Raw genomic sequence first — 17426 nt, 5'->3', positions numbered from 1 at the left:
AACTATCAAGGCACTAGGGCTCAGCCCATAGAAAAGTACTAAGACCCCCCTCCCCAATCCATGAGAACCATATCCTTATTTATACTGTAGGGCCAAATGATATCCAAAAAAAAAAAAAAAAAAAAAAAAAAAAGGCAAATCCTACCATTCTGCTGTTTTGCATTTGAAACACAGCCCAAGTGTTCTGAGCAAGTGAAGTGTACAAATTGTATAAGCTTTTATATAAGCAATAGCATAACGGAATTTCAGTGGGCTGGAGAAACTTTTAATCGGATCCCTTTAATATCCTCCAACTCTGAGGCAGCTTAATTTCAAAAGGTGACATGGCCTCCTACAATCCTTTTCAATTGAATATGACTATGTTTATTATCAAAAATAGACTTTGCCCAAACATAAGCCCTATTCGTCTCTCCCAGCTTTGTTTTTAAAGAAATTAATCAACTTTTGACTCCTGTTTCACTAATGTATGCTTTCCTAGCCAAAAAAAAAAAAAGAACCCACTCTATAACATACAAAAATTATAAGGCAAACATTGTTAAATCACAACCAGGCTTACTTTTTAGGCCACACCTCTTAATGTATATGCAGGATATAGCATACTCTTTAACCTTTCTAAATATTTAATGGAAACTCCGTCGATTTTTCCTAAAGCATTTTCCCAAGACCTTCAGGTCAGCAAAGATTACAGTTCTTCTGATTCAAAAGTACTTTAAGGAGCCAAGTGAAAGTTAGGGAGAAAATTAGGAATGCCGCTTGCTTTGGGCAGTTGCTCTGCTGCCTGTAACTAGGACTCTAGAAAATACACCCTCAATAAGGTCCAATTCCCCAACATCCTACTTATGGGGTTCTGGCTTCTATCTTTAGGCTAACGGGAGGACCAGAAGCGAAATACGAGACTCTACGTGAAACCAAACCGCGCGGCGGTCAGCACCGACCGGCAGCTACACAGCTCAAGACGTCCCTCTAACTCCTCCGGAGTGGCGATTTCAAACCCGGCCTGGAGAGGGAGGGATCAGGAATGTAATGTGACAGGCTCAAGTGACAGTGTCCTCTCTCCTGCCCAGCCCTCCCGGGGCTGCGCGGCTCTGGCCCCCCGCCAGGTACCTGCAAGCCTAACTCCCGGGGTATGTATGGACAGCCCACCCGCCCGGTGAGCCGCAGACACTGGCGACCCAGGCGCGAGACCAAGTGGTCTTCCTCGGAATGGGGAGGAGGGAGAGAGGGAGGGTAGACTCCCCAGATGTTTTGGCGGGTTTCCGGGCATGTGCGCCTCGCGTCCTCCCCACGTCCCCGAAGCCAGGGAAGAGCCCACCGCGTCAGCCCTCGGAGACTCCGGAGATGCCGCTCACCTCCATCCCCGTAGGTCTCCACGCCGTACCCGTCCTGCAGCCCGTTACTCCAGGTCCCCTCGTAGCGGGCGGGGGTGCACAGGCTCTGCCGGACCCCGTAGCGCCCCTTGAAACCATGTGACCACTCCCCCCGGTACATCCACTTGCCCTTCGTCTCCACCCCCAGCCCGTGCCGCTTGCCCTGCGCCCAGTAGCCCTGGTAGGTGTTGCCGCTGGGCCAGGTGTAGACTCCAACCACCTCGAAGCCGTGCGACCAAGAACCAGAGTACTCGCCCTGGCCCTTGGGCCCCGTGCAGATGCCATGCCCGTGCGCCTTGCCCTCCTCCCAGCCGCCGCAGTAGGTGCCGCCATCGTCGAAGTCGAACCTTCCGCCCGTCATTCGGGGGGCAGCCCCGGCGCGCTCCCCGTAGGGGCACAGACGTTGGCAGAGCTGGGCACCGCAGGGTGTAGCTCCGGGGCAGGGGCCCGTCGGGCGAGCTCACGACTGCGCCCCGGGCAGCTCGCACCGCCAATCGGCTCCAGTCCGACGCCGCCCCCGTCTTCCCCTCCTTTTTCGCCGTCGCCACCGCCGCCTCTCTCCCTCCTCCTTCGCCGCCTCCCCGGCCAGCGCAGCGCGCGAGAGGACAGCCCAGTCTCCAGAGCGGACTTTCAGCTGCTCCCACCCGCCCACGTGAGCCGGGCACCGCCCCGCGCCCGCCCCTAGTCCCCTCCCTGGGCGCGGAGGCCCGGCCCCAGGACACGCCCGCCGGCCCGGCCCTGCCCCCAGCCCGGGGAGCGGTGCTTCCCCTCCGGCTGCTTGGCGCGCGAGCTCTGGGCACATGTGTGTCCGCGCAGTGGGCTGTGACTGGGAGGGCCAGTGTACTCTGAGACGTGAGACGGTCAAGCCTGCGGATGAAGGTGCGGCTGCCGGTGTTGGGGACCAGCTCTTTGCTGCTGGAACCTCCAGCGTTTGGGCTTTTCAATTGTGTTTAATCTTCTACAAGTGAGGCTACGTGTGATGGGGTGAAAACTCGTGTGTGGGTGGTGGTGGTGGTGGTGGTGGTGGTGGTGGTGGTGGTGGTGGTGGTGTGTGTGTGTGTGTGTGTGTCTGCATAGGGTTTGTAGTTGCATTTTTTTCCCCAGCATTCCAACTTGAGCTCTGTTGGATTTGTCATGCGCAGCTGTCATCATGAATTAATATGCTCCAAATATATGTCTGCATGTGATAAATCTGTGGCAGCCTAGATATAATTGTGCAGAATGTTCTTTTACACCTACCCATTTCAGGGCACATGTGTTTGCATTTCTTTTCATGAAGATTCCAAGAGAGGCAGTGCAGTTTGAAAGAGCATGGGCATGAGCTGTTTGGGTTTTATTTGTGGAAATGATGGACTTTGTAGCTGGCATTGCAGGAACACAGGGCATTGGCTTTTACATTCCAGCCTGTTCCCTCATCTGTTCTCAACTTCAGAAATTCTTCAGCCTGGAGCTGTGTACCCAAACAAGCTCAGTCTGTATATACTGTTTGAGTGCCTGGAATGCACACCTGGGACCTCTCCACTGTCGCCCACTGTTTAAAAAAGAAAACAAGTTTTCAAGGAGAAATATGGTAAGTAAAGCTCTCTGCTAATGTAACCAAGAAGCAATGAACTTCTAAACACAGGACAGGTGTCAGCTGACCCACTCTCCTGCAGCAGCACTGCCTTGCTGAACTCGCTTGAGATACCTCCTCTAAACTTATCTCTCAGTGGAAATACCCTTCCGTTTCTGTGTTAGGGAATGGCTTGGTGTATTTCGATGGTAGTACCCGTAAAGTCAAGAACTGGTAACAGGATAGTTGAATCACACACTACAGCCTCTTATAGGAGTGGCATTGATCTCTCCTTGCCCAGGTCACAAGCCAGGGTCTCAGAAGGCCTTTCAGATTGTGCATTCCTGCTGTTCCCCAGGCTGAGAGGCTTTGGCAGGACAGGTGAGCACTTGGGCCTCTCACTAGGTAGCTGATAATAAGATAAAAACCCTAAAGGACAACTGTCAAAAGGAGAGCAAGAGAAAAGGATTCTTTCCTGAGCAGAATTCTCTCTCTCAGAACTGGAGCTGTCTGAACCTGCTTAGCTTTTTCACTGATAGCAAGGAAAAAAAATAAAAAAACAAAAAAAAAAAAAAGAACCCCCCCAAAAAAAAAAAAAAAACCCCAACTCTGTTTACTCTGAGCCAAATCACCAAAAAGAATTAGAACCCCTCTTCCGTGGTGCTGCTTGTGGAGTGCCAGGAATAGTGCTTACCCTAGTGGCCTGAAGTAACCAGGCACCCTGCTCAGCATCCCTTTCTGGACTGGGGATTGATTTAGGCCACTGGGAAAATGAGGACCCAGGGCTTTGCAGCTGAGCCACAACTCTTTTCCTCAGTCACAGGAAACACTGGCATTGGGGGCTCACACAGGATCAACTCCCACTTGTTCTGAGGGTTTGGTCTGATAGGAAAAGAAGAGTTGCTCAAACTGATATTTCTTTTCTTTGTCTTTCAACTGGCATTCTTCCCAGAAGAAGCATTTATGCTTTGTTTTTTGTTAGGTTTTAGTTTGGGACCTACATCTAGTGTTAGGATCCTAGTGGTCTTTAAGAGTTTTTTGGTTTTTTTTTTTTTTTTCTTGAAGTATTTGTTTTCTTCCCCAATACTCCAAAACTGAGGACTATCAAGGCGTACACTAGACATCACAATTTTCTGGCTTCTGCAAAAGCTACCTAGTCATTCACGGTACAGGGAAAATAACGGTAAGTCTACACTTACCATCTGGGCAGGGTATGGAGGTGTGTGTAGGATAACACACAGCCGATTACTTCTTAATCTGCTCTTCTGCCTAACCTTCCTTAGAAAGAACCTTCAGTAAAATTGAGAACCTTACAGTAAATATGAGCTCTTTAATTTCAACAAAATTTAATTCTAGCCCAACTGCAACTGACTCCTATGGGAGAAAGTATTGAACTTTTCCTGGCTCCTGAACAACTTTTCAACCAATTAAGGGCATGAACCCATATTTCTATTTACCTCACGCCACCACAAAGAAATGCTTCTTTAATCCCATAGCCGTGTATATAAACGTAAAGATTGAAGTTTGGTGGCCATGCTAGGAGAGCAGATGGTGGGTAGAGGAAGAGGTGCAGAGCAAGTAGATCCTGGCAGTAGAATACTGTTGTAATTTCAGAGTCAGGGTTAGTAATGTCCTTATGTTCCCTCTCTCTCTGAACCTTTGCCCTGGATAAGGGGGAGTTGAATTTAGCTTTAAGACTGGATTAGTAAGAAGAGAATGTGAATGTTGGTGTGACAGGTGGAATGGGGGAGGTCAGTAAAGCCCAGGGCCCAACAATTACCACTCTTAGCAGCTTCTTTTCCTCTGTACACAAAGCCCAGCCAGTACAAGTTTCTCTTCTAAAACATTATTTATAATAAACAGTAAGCTGGTGCAGTGTATGTCCAGTTCATATGTTGGTAAGGATGTTTTGCTTACAATTTAATGATATTATTATTTTTTATTTAGTGATATGATGTTATTAGAATTATTGAGAATTTTAATAAAAAGTTTATAGATGACAAAAGGGCTGAAGTATGAGTGTTTATTGTTTCAGGAACATGAATTAGGAACATAAAGACAAATATAGAATTAAAGTGAGTCACATAATTCAAAATGAACATTATTAGATTGATTTGTAAAGTCAAAAAATCCAATGATTCATTTGTGATAAGTGTTCATAACATTTAAATGAATTTTAAATTTAATTAATTTTGAAAAATTAGAAGATCTAAGCTTTTTAGATAGCATGAAATCAGAAGAATACCAAAGTCAGTGTTCTTCAAATTGTTTAGTGTAATTACTGCACTCCAGAACTTGTGCTAAGCTTTTTAAATCTCGTTTTTCTGTACTGGAGCCCAGGGTTTTCTGTGTTGAACCCAGGGCTTGGTGTATGCTCGGCAAGCACTGTGCTTCTGAATGTATCCCCTGCTCTTCTTAGTTTTTCTTTGAAGAAGGATAATGGTGAGTTGAGTGCCTTGGCCTGGATCATTAAATTCTCCTGCCTTACCATCCTTCTCCCAAGTGTGTGGATTATAGCTTTGTGCCAACAGCGTGTCTTCGGTGTTTTAATACTGCTTTTATTGGAGTGTCCTTTGAAAGACCTCAGGTGAAGGGAACAGCCTGGCGTGAAGTAAGGAGAGGCGGTAGGGGTGAGTTTTACCTCTTGTTTGGCTAAATGATTTGTTTTGTGACGCCACTGTCTAGAATTTAAAGAACAAATTATAGTTAATTAGAGGAGTTGGTTATCATTTACTCATGTTGGAGTGGAAGATCCCTGATTCATGCAAATACACCAAAACTGAGGTAGCTCAGGGGTAGTGTGCTTGCCTAAGATACATGAGGCTCTGGGTTAAGATCCCTGCACTGCAAACAAAACACAGAAATATACACCAAGACACAGTAGGCACTCGGTACTGAAAGTCAGTAAATAATTTTTTTCTCGTTTTCAATAGTGCTTCCTTTTGAGACTCGAACTATTCATTCATGCCTTCAGAGGCCTACTCTTGTTAGCATCTTTAGGTCACTGCCTTGTGTTCTAAAAGGAATAGTAGCTATTCCACAACTCCTCATCGGTGTGCTGTCCCCTGCCATCCGAGGATCTCTTACTTTCTGCAGTGTCATGACTTTCATCTTAGAATTCACTTCCTCAGACACAACATTAACCGAGGTAGAAGCCAGTTCTGATCATTGGAACTATGTTTTACTCAGTGACAACATTTCTTCATATTTTCCACTGTCCCAGAAGAAACCAGTGACTCTTATCAAAGTTTCTACTTCTTGAGTCCTGTATGCCTAGTAGCCTTTGTAATCATTTCCACCTTACTGCTGCAGGCATTCAGTTGCTTTTTCACAGTAGCTTCTTGTAGGCTTTGATTTTTCAAAACCTACTTTAATAAAGGTTCTTAAACACTTCCACCTCCCTTCTAGCCCATGAGGGAGGGAAAGAAGTAGGTTTATAGGAAAAGTGGATCATGGGCCTGCTTAGTAGTAGTTAGTTCTTGAGGACATTGTCATTCATTGTCAGGATATCAGCAGTCCAGCCCAAAACATCAAACACAAATCAGTAGCGGCCGACCAGTCCAATGGCAAACATCAAACATGAATCAGTAGCAGCTTGATCCAGAAGAAACCTCGAGGCTCTGCCTAATCAGCAAGTCAGTGGATGTGGCAAGAAGCAGCCAGAATACCATGAGGAAGTTCCTTGAAATGTTTCTCTCTGTCAAGTCACAACAAGTGAAGATCAGTGAGGACCAGCAAAACATTGAAAGGCGAACCAATGTAAGAGTGTCTCATTGTGGGGTTATATTTATATTCTTTCTAAAACATCATGTGCCCTCTGTGTCTGTTTCAGTAAAACATATACCCTCTCACAAGACAGCTTCCAGAAAATCACCATGTGTCTGTTCTCAGCAAAACATCCCCTCACATGTCTGCTTCCACAAAACATCATCTCGTAAGACAGTTTTCAGAAAACCATCACATGACAAAACTGAGTTGTTAGAGAAACCAGAAATTTCTACTTTAGTCTCTGGTTCATCTGTCTGTGCGTCTTCCATCCTGAGCCACCATTTTCCATCCCTTGTTCTTGGAAGACCCTTGTGGACACTATCACACCTTTTGATTAATGCTACCACAGATTGTGGTTGTGAGCCTTGTGCAGAGCTCCTATGCCTGGTGGTAGATTATTCCTGGCCAGCTCCATGTGTATGTCGCTGTCCTCCAGCCCCTCAGTCATAGCACTCCCCAGTTGAACAAAGAACCTTTAAAGGTGATGGGTCTTTAAAATTTAGTATCTATATTAGCTTTCTGTCAGGTTTGGGCCATACTTGCTTGGCCCTTTTGCCTTTGTGCCTGTGGTGAGGTAGTACATGGTAGGAGAGGGAAATGTGATGGAGGAGACCTGTCACCTCATGGTACTGGGAAGGAAAGAGGAAAGGCCATTGTTCCCCTTGGGGGCCTAATTACTCCTCAAACCCCATCTCCAAGACACAGAGAAAAGGGATTCTTTTTCCCCTCTAAGGCATCAGCCATTCATTCCCACCACGTGTCCTAGTTTCTTCCTCCTAGCCAGAATAGATTCTCTGGTGTCCTCTGTATCTTTGTTTGTTTGTTTGTTTTTCTTTTCCTCTTCAAGTCCTGTGCCTATTCTCAAAACTTCAGACTTTCTTGGGGTGCATCATAGTTCAATCTTTATCTTCCCATCTCGGATTCTCATAACACTTGATTTCTATAATGTGACCCTACTGGTTTATTGAAGTGTTAACTGGCCAGCCGCTGGGAACCTTTTGCTTCATAGATGAATGGGCCTTGTCTTTAGCTCCTATTCTGCCAGTAAGAGCTACAAACTTGATAGTTGTAAGACCTCATCTCCTTGCTTTTTGTGAAACCCATCTTTCTTGTGTCTCTACACTTTCTTCTCCCACCTCTTTAGCTAGGTCATTCCCTATTTTACTTCTGTTCTTAGTTTTAGGCTGCTTGCAGTGTTCCAACCTATAAACATCATGGTGCCAGAATTTTAGTGTGGTTGCTGGATGCTTGTTGGCTAGTATCTAGCAGTCCTGCCCTGGAGGCTAAGTCTAATAATTTAGAAACAGTCTTAGTTCCTATGTAAAAACACCAGCTGAGCCACATGTAAATCTCAAGGGCAGTGCTTTGGTCTCTTCCCATGACTTGTCCCTGGGGCCCTCTGCCTGTTCTTCCTAAAGGGGTAAATTACACAGACATCTACTTAATAGCATCTGCGTCCAAAAGCAAAGCTCACAGTGATTTTCAGCAGTGCTCTAGGAGGAATGAAAAAGGTAATGATAGAAAAGGTAATTAACACTCTAACTAAGAGTAGAAAGCTAGAAGATGCAGAGTGAATCTCAGGTCTATCCTGAAGACCAGAAGCAGCTGGGTATGATGGTGCACACCTGTAACAAAGACACTCTGGATACAGAGACTAGAGGGTTTCTGTAAGCTCCAGGACATCCTGGACACTTGTTGGCTGGTACAACAAAGGTGTTCTGCAGGAGAAGTTAAGTATAATTTAGAAACGGTCTGATTGTCACATAAAAACAACAGTTGAGTCTTATGGAAATGGCAAGGGCAGAAACTTACATAGTAAGTTGTAACCTGGCCAGAACAGCACAGGGCTACCCTGCCTCCAACAAAAGCAAACAAACAAATAATTAGAAGACCTGAGTCAGAGCATAAGATGTATGCATGCGTATGAGCATCCATGCTATCTGCCTTAGATTTGGCTTAGACTTGGATTGTAAGGTCATTGGGAAATATCTCTGAAGACACAGGAAAGACAAAGAAAAATAATATAAGAACACACAGGAAAGAGCTGCAAGAAGCCACCAACAGCCACGTATCCTAAGACTTCAGAGATCTGAGTGATCTTGTAGGCTGTTGTGGTTGAACTTGTTTTGGGGAGTCTTATAGCAAAGTTCATCCTTCCAGACACTGCAGTGGAATGAACTCCTGAAACTCAGACACACTACCAAGGAATGAGAAGAATACGTGTCTGAGATGGTAACGAAAGAGATCTGCTGGAAAAGGGGTTGCCTGGTCTCAGAGAGAGCAAGACCTACCTGGCCTTCATCTCTCACATACAGCATGTAGAGTCACTGTCTTAGTCAGGGTTTCTATTCCTGCACAAACATCATGACCAAGAAGCAGTTGGGGAGGAAAGGGTTTATTCAGCTTACACTTCCATACTGCTGTTCATCACCAAGGAAGTCAGGACTGGAACTCAAGCAGGTCAGAAAGCGGGAGCTGATGCAGAGGCCATGGAGGGATGTTCTTTACTGGCTTGTTTTCCCTGGCTTGCTCAGCTTGCTCTTATAGAACCAAGACTACCAGTCCAGAGATGGCACCACCCACAAGGGGACCTCCCAACTTGATCACTAATTGAGAAAAGGCCTTACAGCTGGATCTTGTGGAGGCATTTCCCCAACTGAAGCTCCTTTCTCTTCTGGAGTGATAAGTCCAGCCCGTGTCAAGTTGTCACAAAACTAGCCAGTACAGTCACAATGCTAGTTCCCATGAAAGGCAGCTCCCAATCTGAAATACCACAAACTAGGGATGATAAAGGACTAGATAAGTAGTATATTTAGGAGTGTTGGCATTAAGACTAAAATTAGTGAAAATTGATGTGATAACCTTTTTATAAAGCAGCTGGCTAGAGAAGGGAGGCATACAGTATTATGCAAAGTACAACTTAGGAGTAAGCTAAATGACTCAGAACTGAAGGAAAGGAAAAAAAATCAATTACTAGGGAGTAAAAGAAATGTAAATTATAAATTAAGAATGAATAGCTCTAAGAGCATTGTGATGAGATCTGCATAGAGAAGGCTTTCCTCCAGCCAAGTGACAAGGGGCAGTTTAATCTTCAAGTGTCATGGCCCCATTGTCTCCTCAGCATGTATACTACAAAGCCCACATAGGGCTCTTCAGGCAGATAGAAAGCCTACATTTCTACTCCTCATCTTCATCAGACTTTAGAATTTTTGTGATCCCTGACAAATGCTTTAAATTGCTAGGGTGTTTCTTTTTTGTTTTTGTTTTTGTTTTTTGTTTGTTTGTTTGTTTTGCTTATTTTTGTTTTAGATTACTTTTTAAAGCTCAGGCAGACTTCAGAACTGTCTGTGACATAGCCTTGGTGGCTCATTGCTTAGATGTCCCTTCAAGAGAACCTACTGAGTTCCAGGACAGCCAGGACTACACAGAGAAACCCTGTCTCGAAAAACCAAAAAAAAAAAAAAAAAAAAAAAGAGAGAGAGAGAACCTACAATGAGGAGCATGCTAGCAGATAGCCTCCACATGCCATGACCCTTGATATGCTTGCAGTGCTTATGTTAAGGCCATGCTCTGCCCACAACATCCCTCTGACAAAGAAAGGAACTTGGTGCATTTTTGTATCCCTTAACACAGAGCATGCTGAGCACCAAGGAAGCCTCTTGAACTTTGAATTCACACTTAGAACCAGCTCCTACCTTAGTGGAAAGTGGTATGGTAGAAGTGGTATAGCTTTGAGAGGACTCAGGAAGGACAGGATCTTGCCAGAGGCAACCTGGGACTCAGTCTGTGATTTAAGCTGCTCTGCCTCTTAGGTTACTTGCTCACTCAAATTTGAAGGTGTTGGTCATACTGGTAGTGTTAAAGCATACATAGACACAGTGGCAAGCCCCTGTCTATCATAGTGTAGATGGGTAGGGATCTAAAGGAAGGCTAGATCATCTGCAGTAGGAACACAGGGCCCCCAATGGAGGAGCTAGAGAAGGTACCCAAGGAGCTGAAGGGTGCTGCAACCCTGTAGGTGGAACAACAATATGAACTAACCGGTACTCCCTGAGCTCATGTCTCTAGCTGCATATGTAGCAGAAGATGGCCTAATCAGCCATCATTGGGAAGAGAGGCCCCTTGGTCTTGCAAACTTTATATGACCCAGCACAGGGGAATGCCAGGGCCAAGAAGTGGGAGTGGGTGGGTAGGGGAGCAGGGGCAGGGGGAGGGTATAGGGAACTTTTGGGATAGCATTTGAAATGTAAATAAAGAAAGTATCTTTAAAAAATACATATCTTTTGAAAAACAGCTCTTGGTAAGTTATTTAGACTTAATAGAGAATGGACATTTCACCATAGGACCTAGTGCCACTCATCCAGAAATTTCCATCATGCTTTGGGTCTTGTTGAACCTGCCATGAAAAAGTTGTACAGACTCAAAGCAATCTAAATATCAAGTAAATACTAAGTAAATCTAAGTAAGACTGTATTATGCTGAGAGGACCAAAGGACACAAGAAGTGGGCAAGATCAATTTTCCAGACCTCCATGTTCCATTCTGGGTTGTTCCTGTGTGCTTTCTCCAGCTTCTCTTGTGCTTAGATTAGGACTTATACAGTGAGGTAAGAAGGAATAAAGGCTGCATTTCGTTGATGGACAGATAGGCTTGGTATATGTGAGAAACTGAAAATGAACAGAGGTGTATTACAGCATGGAAATCTAGACAGATAATGATCCAGTAGACTGAGCTGAGATAGCAGTGGATCTCACTGTATGTTTTATGTGAATGGAGAAATGGTACAATGTCCAAATACATGTTTTTTTTTTTTTTTTGAAAAGTGGCCAACAGCCTGGCCATGTGGTTAGTGACCTTGAAGGAGAACAATTGGAAAATGGTATCATGGATTTTATGACCAGGATATGTGGATGAATGATAGATATGTGGGTGTGAACACTCTGAAGAGATTCATTTGCTACAGTTGTTTTTTCCTAATGCTGATGTTCTCCATTTGACAGCAATTGAAATCCCCAAAAGACTTTAGGGCCAGGACAGTTAATGTTCACTTTCTTTATGTACTAAGAGAGATCTGAAACAGGAGCCCGTAAACTTAGCAGTCCCAGTCAGTCAAGGTGAGCTTAGCGGCTAATGGCTCTCTCTATTCAGTTTTCCAGCTACAGAGATTCTCCCTGGGATAAGATGGCCTACTTCGTGTTATGTTGATTTATCTGGTTGCTTCCAGTCGGCAAGCAGAAGTGACTTCATTCTGATTGGGATAGTCAATTATTCTAGGTTAAGTCTGACTTTTCTGCTCAACACTCTACAGGGGCTTACAGAATGGCTAATCCACAGGCATGGAATTTCATACATGTTCAACTGGGACCACTGGATAGTGAAGGAGGTTCTAGAATGATACCTGATTGTGGAGTCTACTGGTTTTATCTTATACTGCAGTATCACATACCTATATTATCTATAAAGAGCCAATGATGGGACATCATTCTGAACTCATGGCTAAAGTTCAGCTTGATAGCAATAATATGCAGAGGTGCCATGCCCTCTTGGATATTGTATGTGCACTAAATCAGACTACACTTTGGGGTCACCCTTAATGGGAACAACATGTAAACCTGAGAACTAAGAGTTGGAAGCAGCAGTATTTTTCTTACTATCAGATTCGGTGAGTTTCGCAGGATTATTCTCATACATGATAAGCAAGCAATCTACCACTGAATTACTTTGTAGCCCTGCAACTTTGAGCTCCCCAAAGGGGAAGCATTGTTACAACAGGACAAATGAAGAATACTGTTGAACTTCAGAAGGTGGCTGCTGCCTGGAAATCCCCATTGCCTTAGGCCCTCAGGTCAGTTGATGAAGGAAAGAACTGTCACCATACTGGGATGGTCCATCCTTAAGAGTAGGAGGGGACATTTATTTAAGGGGGACAGAGAAGAATATGTGAGAACCTAGGTGCTTTGAGGACATTAGGGTGCTTTGGGTCCATTGTAAATATTAGTACATACATGGAGCAACCCTAATTGGAGAAGGGTAAGGCTTCCAAAAAGTCTAACTCTGGAAACCACTAGATCAGTACCTATTAAGGAGGAAGAGGATGAAAACCATTTTGACTTCAAGAGCACCTGAAGAGTCAGGGGCTGCTGCTGTCTCATTGAGTCCCCTTTTCCAAGCTTTGGTGAGAACTGCTCTGAATATGCAGAGATCTTTGCGATGTAAGAGCTTCTGCTCATGGACATGCACCACTCAGATCTTCACATGCTGACTGTGGGTAGGCAGTTGAGTAGTGTCTCATTGGTGTCTTTCTGGACCCTAGCAGTAATTTATATTAAGTATATATACCTCCAAAGCTATAGCCAGCCATCTACTGAGAACAGTGGGAGTATAAGGGGGTTTGGCCATTCCATTCCAACACAGGCCTTCTTGATGTGTGAGAGTTTCTGTGTTCCCTTGGTCTAGCTCAGACTTTATTAGGACCACTGTGGCCTGAGACTCCTCTATACAGTTCTTCCTTTAATATGCATCAGGATGTAAAGCCTTCTTCACTTACTTCTGCTCTCTTTGGCCATTATGTTTAACCTATGTTCCTGCTGGTAAATTAGTTGTATCTCTAATTCTGCCCTGATGTCTGCTTCTTGGAGGCCTGAGCTGAGATACCTCATGATTTTTTTATTGGATATTTTCTTTATTTACATTTCAAATGTTATCCCCTTTCCTGGTTTCTCTCCCTCCTGGAAACACACTATCACATCCTCCCTTCTCCTGCTTCTATGAGGGTGTTCTTCCACCCACCCACTCACTCCCACATCCCCACCCACAGTTCCCCTACACTGGGGCATCTATTGAGCCTTCATAGGACTGATGACCTCTCCTCCCATTGATTCATGGCAAGGTCATCCTCTGCAACTTATGTAGCTGGAGCCATGTGTACTCCTTTGTTGATGGCTTAGTCCCTGGGAGCTCTTAGGGGACTGGTTTGTTGATATTGCTGTTCTTCCTGTGGGGTTGCAAACCCCTTCAACTCCTTCCATCCTTTCTCTAACTCCTCTATTGGGTATCCAGTGCTCCAATGGTTGACTGAGAGCATCCATCTCTATATTTGTAAGGCTCTGATAGCGCCTCTCAGGTGACAGCCATATCAGGCTCCTTTTAGCATGCACTTCTTGGCATCCACAATAATGTTTGGGTTTGGTAACTATATGGGAGGAATCCCTAGGTGGGACAGTCTCTGGGTAGTCTTTCCTTCAGTCTCTGCTCTATACTTTATCTCCATATTTGCTCCTGTGAGTATTTTATTCTCCTTCTAAGAAGGACAAAGCAACCACACCTGGGGATGAAGGTCTCCCTTCTTGACCTTCATGTCTGTGAATTGTATCTTGGTTATTAGGAGATTTTTGGGCTAATATTCACTTATCAGTGAGTGCATACTATGTGTGTTCTTTTGCAGTTGGGTTACCTTACTCAGGATGATATTTTCTAGTTCTATCCATTTGTCTAAGAATTTCATGAATTCATCATTTTCAATAACTGAGAAGTACTTCATGGTATAAATATATCACATTTTCTGTATCCATTCCTCTGATGAAGGACATCTGCAGTCTTTCCAGCTCCTGGCTATTATAAATAAGGCTGCTATGAACATAGTGGAGCGTGTGTCCTTATTACAAGCTGGGACATCTTCTGGGTAAATGCCCAGGAGTGGTATAGCTGGGTCCTCAGGTAATACTATGTCCAATTTTCTGAGGAATCGCCAAACTGATTTCCAGAGTGGTTGTACCAGCTTACAATCCCACCAGCAATAGAGGAGTGTTCCTCTTTGACCACATCCTCGTCAGCATCTGCTATCACCTGAGTTTTTTATTTTAGCCATTCTGACTGGTGTGAGGTGGAATCTCGGGGTTGTTTTGAATTACATTTCACTGATGACTAAGGAGTTGAACATTTCTTTAGTTGCTTCTCTGCCATTTGATATTCCTCAGTTGGGAATTCTTTGTTTAGCTGTGCACCCTATTTTTTGTAAGGTTATTTGATTCTCTGGAGTCTAACTTTCTGAGTTCTTTGTATATATTGGATGTTATCCCTCTATCAGATGGAGAATTGGTAAATATCTTTTCCCAATCTGTTGGTTGCCATTTGGTCCTATTGACAGTGCCCTTTGCCTTATAGAAGGCTTGTAATTTTATGAGGTCCCATTTGTCAATTCTTGATTTTACAGCACAAGCCATCAGTGTTCTGTTCATGAATTTTCCCCCTGTGCCCATGTGCTCAAAGCTCTTCCCCACATTCTCCTCTCTAAGTTTCAGTGTATCTGGTTTTATATGGAGGTCTTTGGTCCACCTGGACTTGAGCTTTGTACAAGGAGATAAGAACATGTCGATTTGCATTTTTCTACATGCTGACGACCAGTTGAACCAGCACCATTTGTTTAAAATGCTGTATTTTTCCACTGGATGGTTTTAGATCCTTTGTCAAAGATCAAGTGACTATATGTGTGTGGGTTAATTTCTAGGTCATCAATTCTATTCCATTGATCTTGCTTCCTATCTCTGTACCAATACCATACATTTTTTTCCCACTGTAATAGAGCTTGAGGTCAGGGATGTTGATTCCCCTAGAAGTTCTTTTATAGTTGAGAATAGTTTTTGCTATACTGTGTTTTTTGGTATTCCAAATGAATTTGCAAAATGTCCTTTCTTTCTTTCTTTCTTTCTTTCTTTCTTTCTTTCTTTCTTTTTAGTTAGTTATTTTCTTCATTTACATTTCAAATGCTATCTCGAAAGTCCCCTATACCCTCCCACTCTTTCTAGCTCTTTGAAGAGTTGATTTGGAATTTTGATGGGGATTACATTAAATCTGTAGATTGTTTTTGGCAAGATCGCCATTTTTACTATATTAATCCTGCTAATCCATGAGCATGGGAGATCTTTCCATCTTCTGAGATCTTCTTTGATTTCTTTCTTCAGAGACTTGAAGTTGTTGTCATACTGATCTTTCACTTGCTTGGTTAGAGTCACACCAAGGTATGTAATATTATATGTGACTACTGTGAAGGGTGTTGTTTCCCTAATTTCTTTCTCAGCCTGTTTGTCCTTTGAGTAGAGGAAGACTACTGATTTGTTTGAGTTAATTTTATATCCAGCCACTTTGCTCAAGGTGTTTATTAGCTTTAGGAGTTCTCTAGTGGAATTTTGAGGGTCACTTCAGTATACTAACATAGCATCTGCAAATAGTGATATTTTGACTTCTTCCTTTCCAATTTGTATTCCTTTGACTTCCTTTCCTTGTTTAATTGCCCTAGATAGAACTTCAAGTACTATATTGAATAGATTGGGAGAGAGTTGACAGCCTTGTCTAGTCCCTCATTTTAGTGGGATTGCTTCAAGTTTCTGTCCATTTAGTTTGATGTTAGCTATTGGTTTGCTGTAGANTGCTTTTATTATGTTTAGGTATGGGCCTTGAATTCCTTATCATTCCAAGATTTTAACATGAAGGGATGCTGAATCATTTTCAAGTGCCTTTTCAGCATCTAATGAAATGATCATGTGGTTTTTGTTTGTTTTTTTTATGTAGTGGAATACATTGATGGATTTCTATATACTGAACCATCCCTGCATTCCTGGGATGAAACCTACCTGATCATGGTGAATGATCATTTTGATGTGTTCTTGGATTTGGTTGGCAAGAATTTTATTGAGTATTTTTGCATCAATGTTCATAAGGAAGATTGGTCTGAAGTTCTCTTTGTTCATTTGGTCTTTGTGTGGTTTAGGTAAAAGTGTAATTCTGGCTTCATAGAATGAATTGGATACTCTACCTTCTGTTTCTATTCTGTAGAATAGTTTGAAGAATATTGGTATTAGGTCTTCTTTAAAGGTCTGATAGAATTCTACACTAAACCCATCTGGTCCTGGGCTTTTTTTGGTTGGAAGACTATTAATGACTGCTTCTATTTCTTTAGGGGTTATGGGACTGTTTAAATGGTTTATCTGATCCTGTTTTAACTTTGGCACCTGGTATGTGTCTAGAAAATTTTTCATTTCATCCAGATTCCAATTTAGTTGAGTATAAACTTTTGTAGTAGGATTTGATGATTTTTTTGAACTTTGACAGTTTCTGTCATTATTTCTCCTTTTCATTTCTGATTTTACTCATTTGGATACTGTCTCTGTGCCCTCTGGTTAGTCTGGCTAAGGGTATATCTATCTTGCTGATTCTCAAGAACCAGATCCTGGTTTTGTTGATTCTTTGTATAGTTCTTTTTGTTTCTATTTGGTTGATTTCAGCCCTGAGTTTGATTATTTCCTGCCATCTATTCTTCTTGGGTGTATTTGCTTCTTTTTCAGGTGTGCTGTCAAGCTACTAGTGTAAGCTCTCTCCAGTTTCTTTTTGGAGGCACTTAGAGCTATGAGTTTTCCTCTTACCACTGATTTCATTGTGTCCCATAGGTTTTCTTATGGTGTGTCTTAATTTTCATTAAATTCTAAAAAGTCTTTAATTTCTTTCTCTATTTCTTCCTTGACCAAGTTATCATTGAATAGAGCATTGTTCAGCTTCCATGTGTATGTGTGTCTTCCATTGTTTTTATTGGAATTTAAGACCAGTCTTAGTCCATGGTGATTTGATAGGGTGCATGGGATTATTTCAACCTTCTTGTATCTGTTGAGGCCTGTTTTGTGACCAATTATCTGGTCAGTTTTGGAGAAGGTACCATGAGGTGCTGAGAGGAAGGTATATTCTTTTGTT

The 17426-nt window shown here is 43.2% G+C and overlaps 1 protein-coding gene across 3 annotated transcripts in view; it reads right to left on the bottom strand.

The window, feature by feature from the left end:
• The window catches only part of Jph1 (junctophilin 1), a 90630-nt gene extending 88617 nt beyond the window's left edge, over nucleotides 1–2013 (bottom strand). For all 3 annotated transcript variants that reach the window (XM_029533422.1, XM_021222234.2, XM_029533423.1), the window contains exon 1: nucleotides 1350–2013. In XM_029533422.1, coding sequence (XP_029389282.1) covers nucleotides 1350–1728 — 379 coding nt within the window. In that variant the 5' untranslated portion in view covers nucleotides 1729–2013. The remainder of the gene's footprint in view (nucleotides 1–1349) is intronic.
• Between the last annotated feature and the right edge of the window lie 15413 nt (nucleotides 2014–17426).

Source organism: Mus pahari, chromosome 22 (assembly GCF_900095145.1).
Source record: "Mus pahari chromosome 22, PAHARI_EIJ_v1.1, whole genome shotgun sequence".
Taxonomy (NCBI): domain Eukaryota; kingdom Metazoa; phylum Chordata; class Mammalia; order Rodentia; family Muridae; genus Mus; species Mus pahari.
Note: the sequence above shows the minus strand (reverse complement) of the source record. Positions and strands in the feature narration are given on the sequence as shown.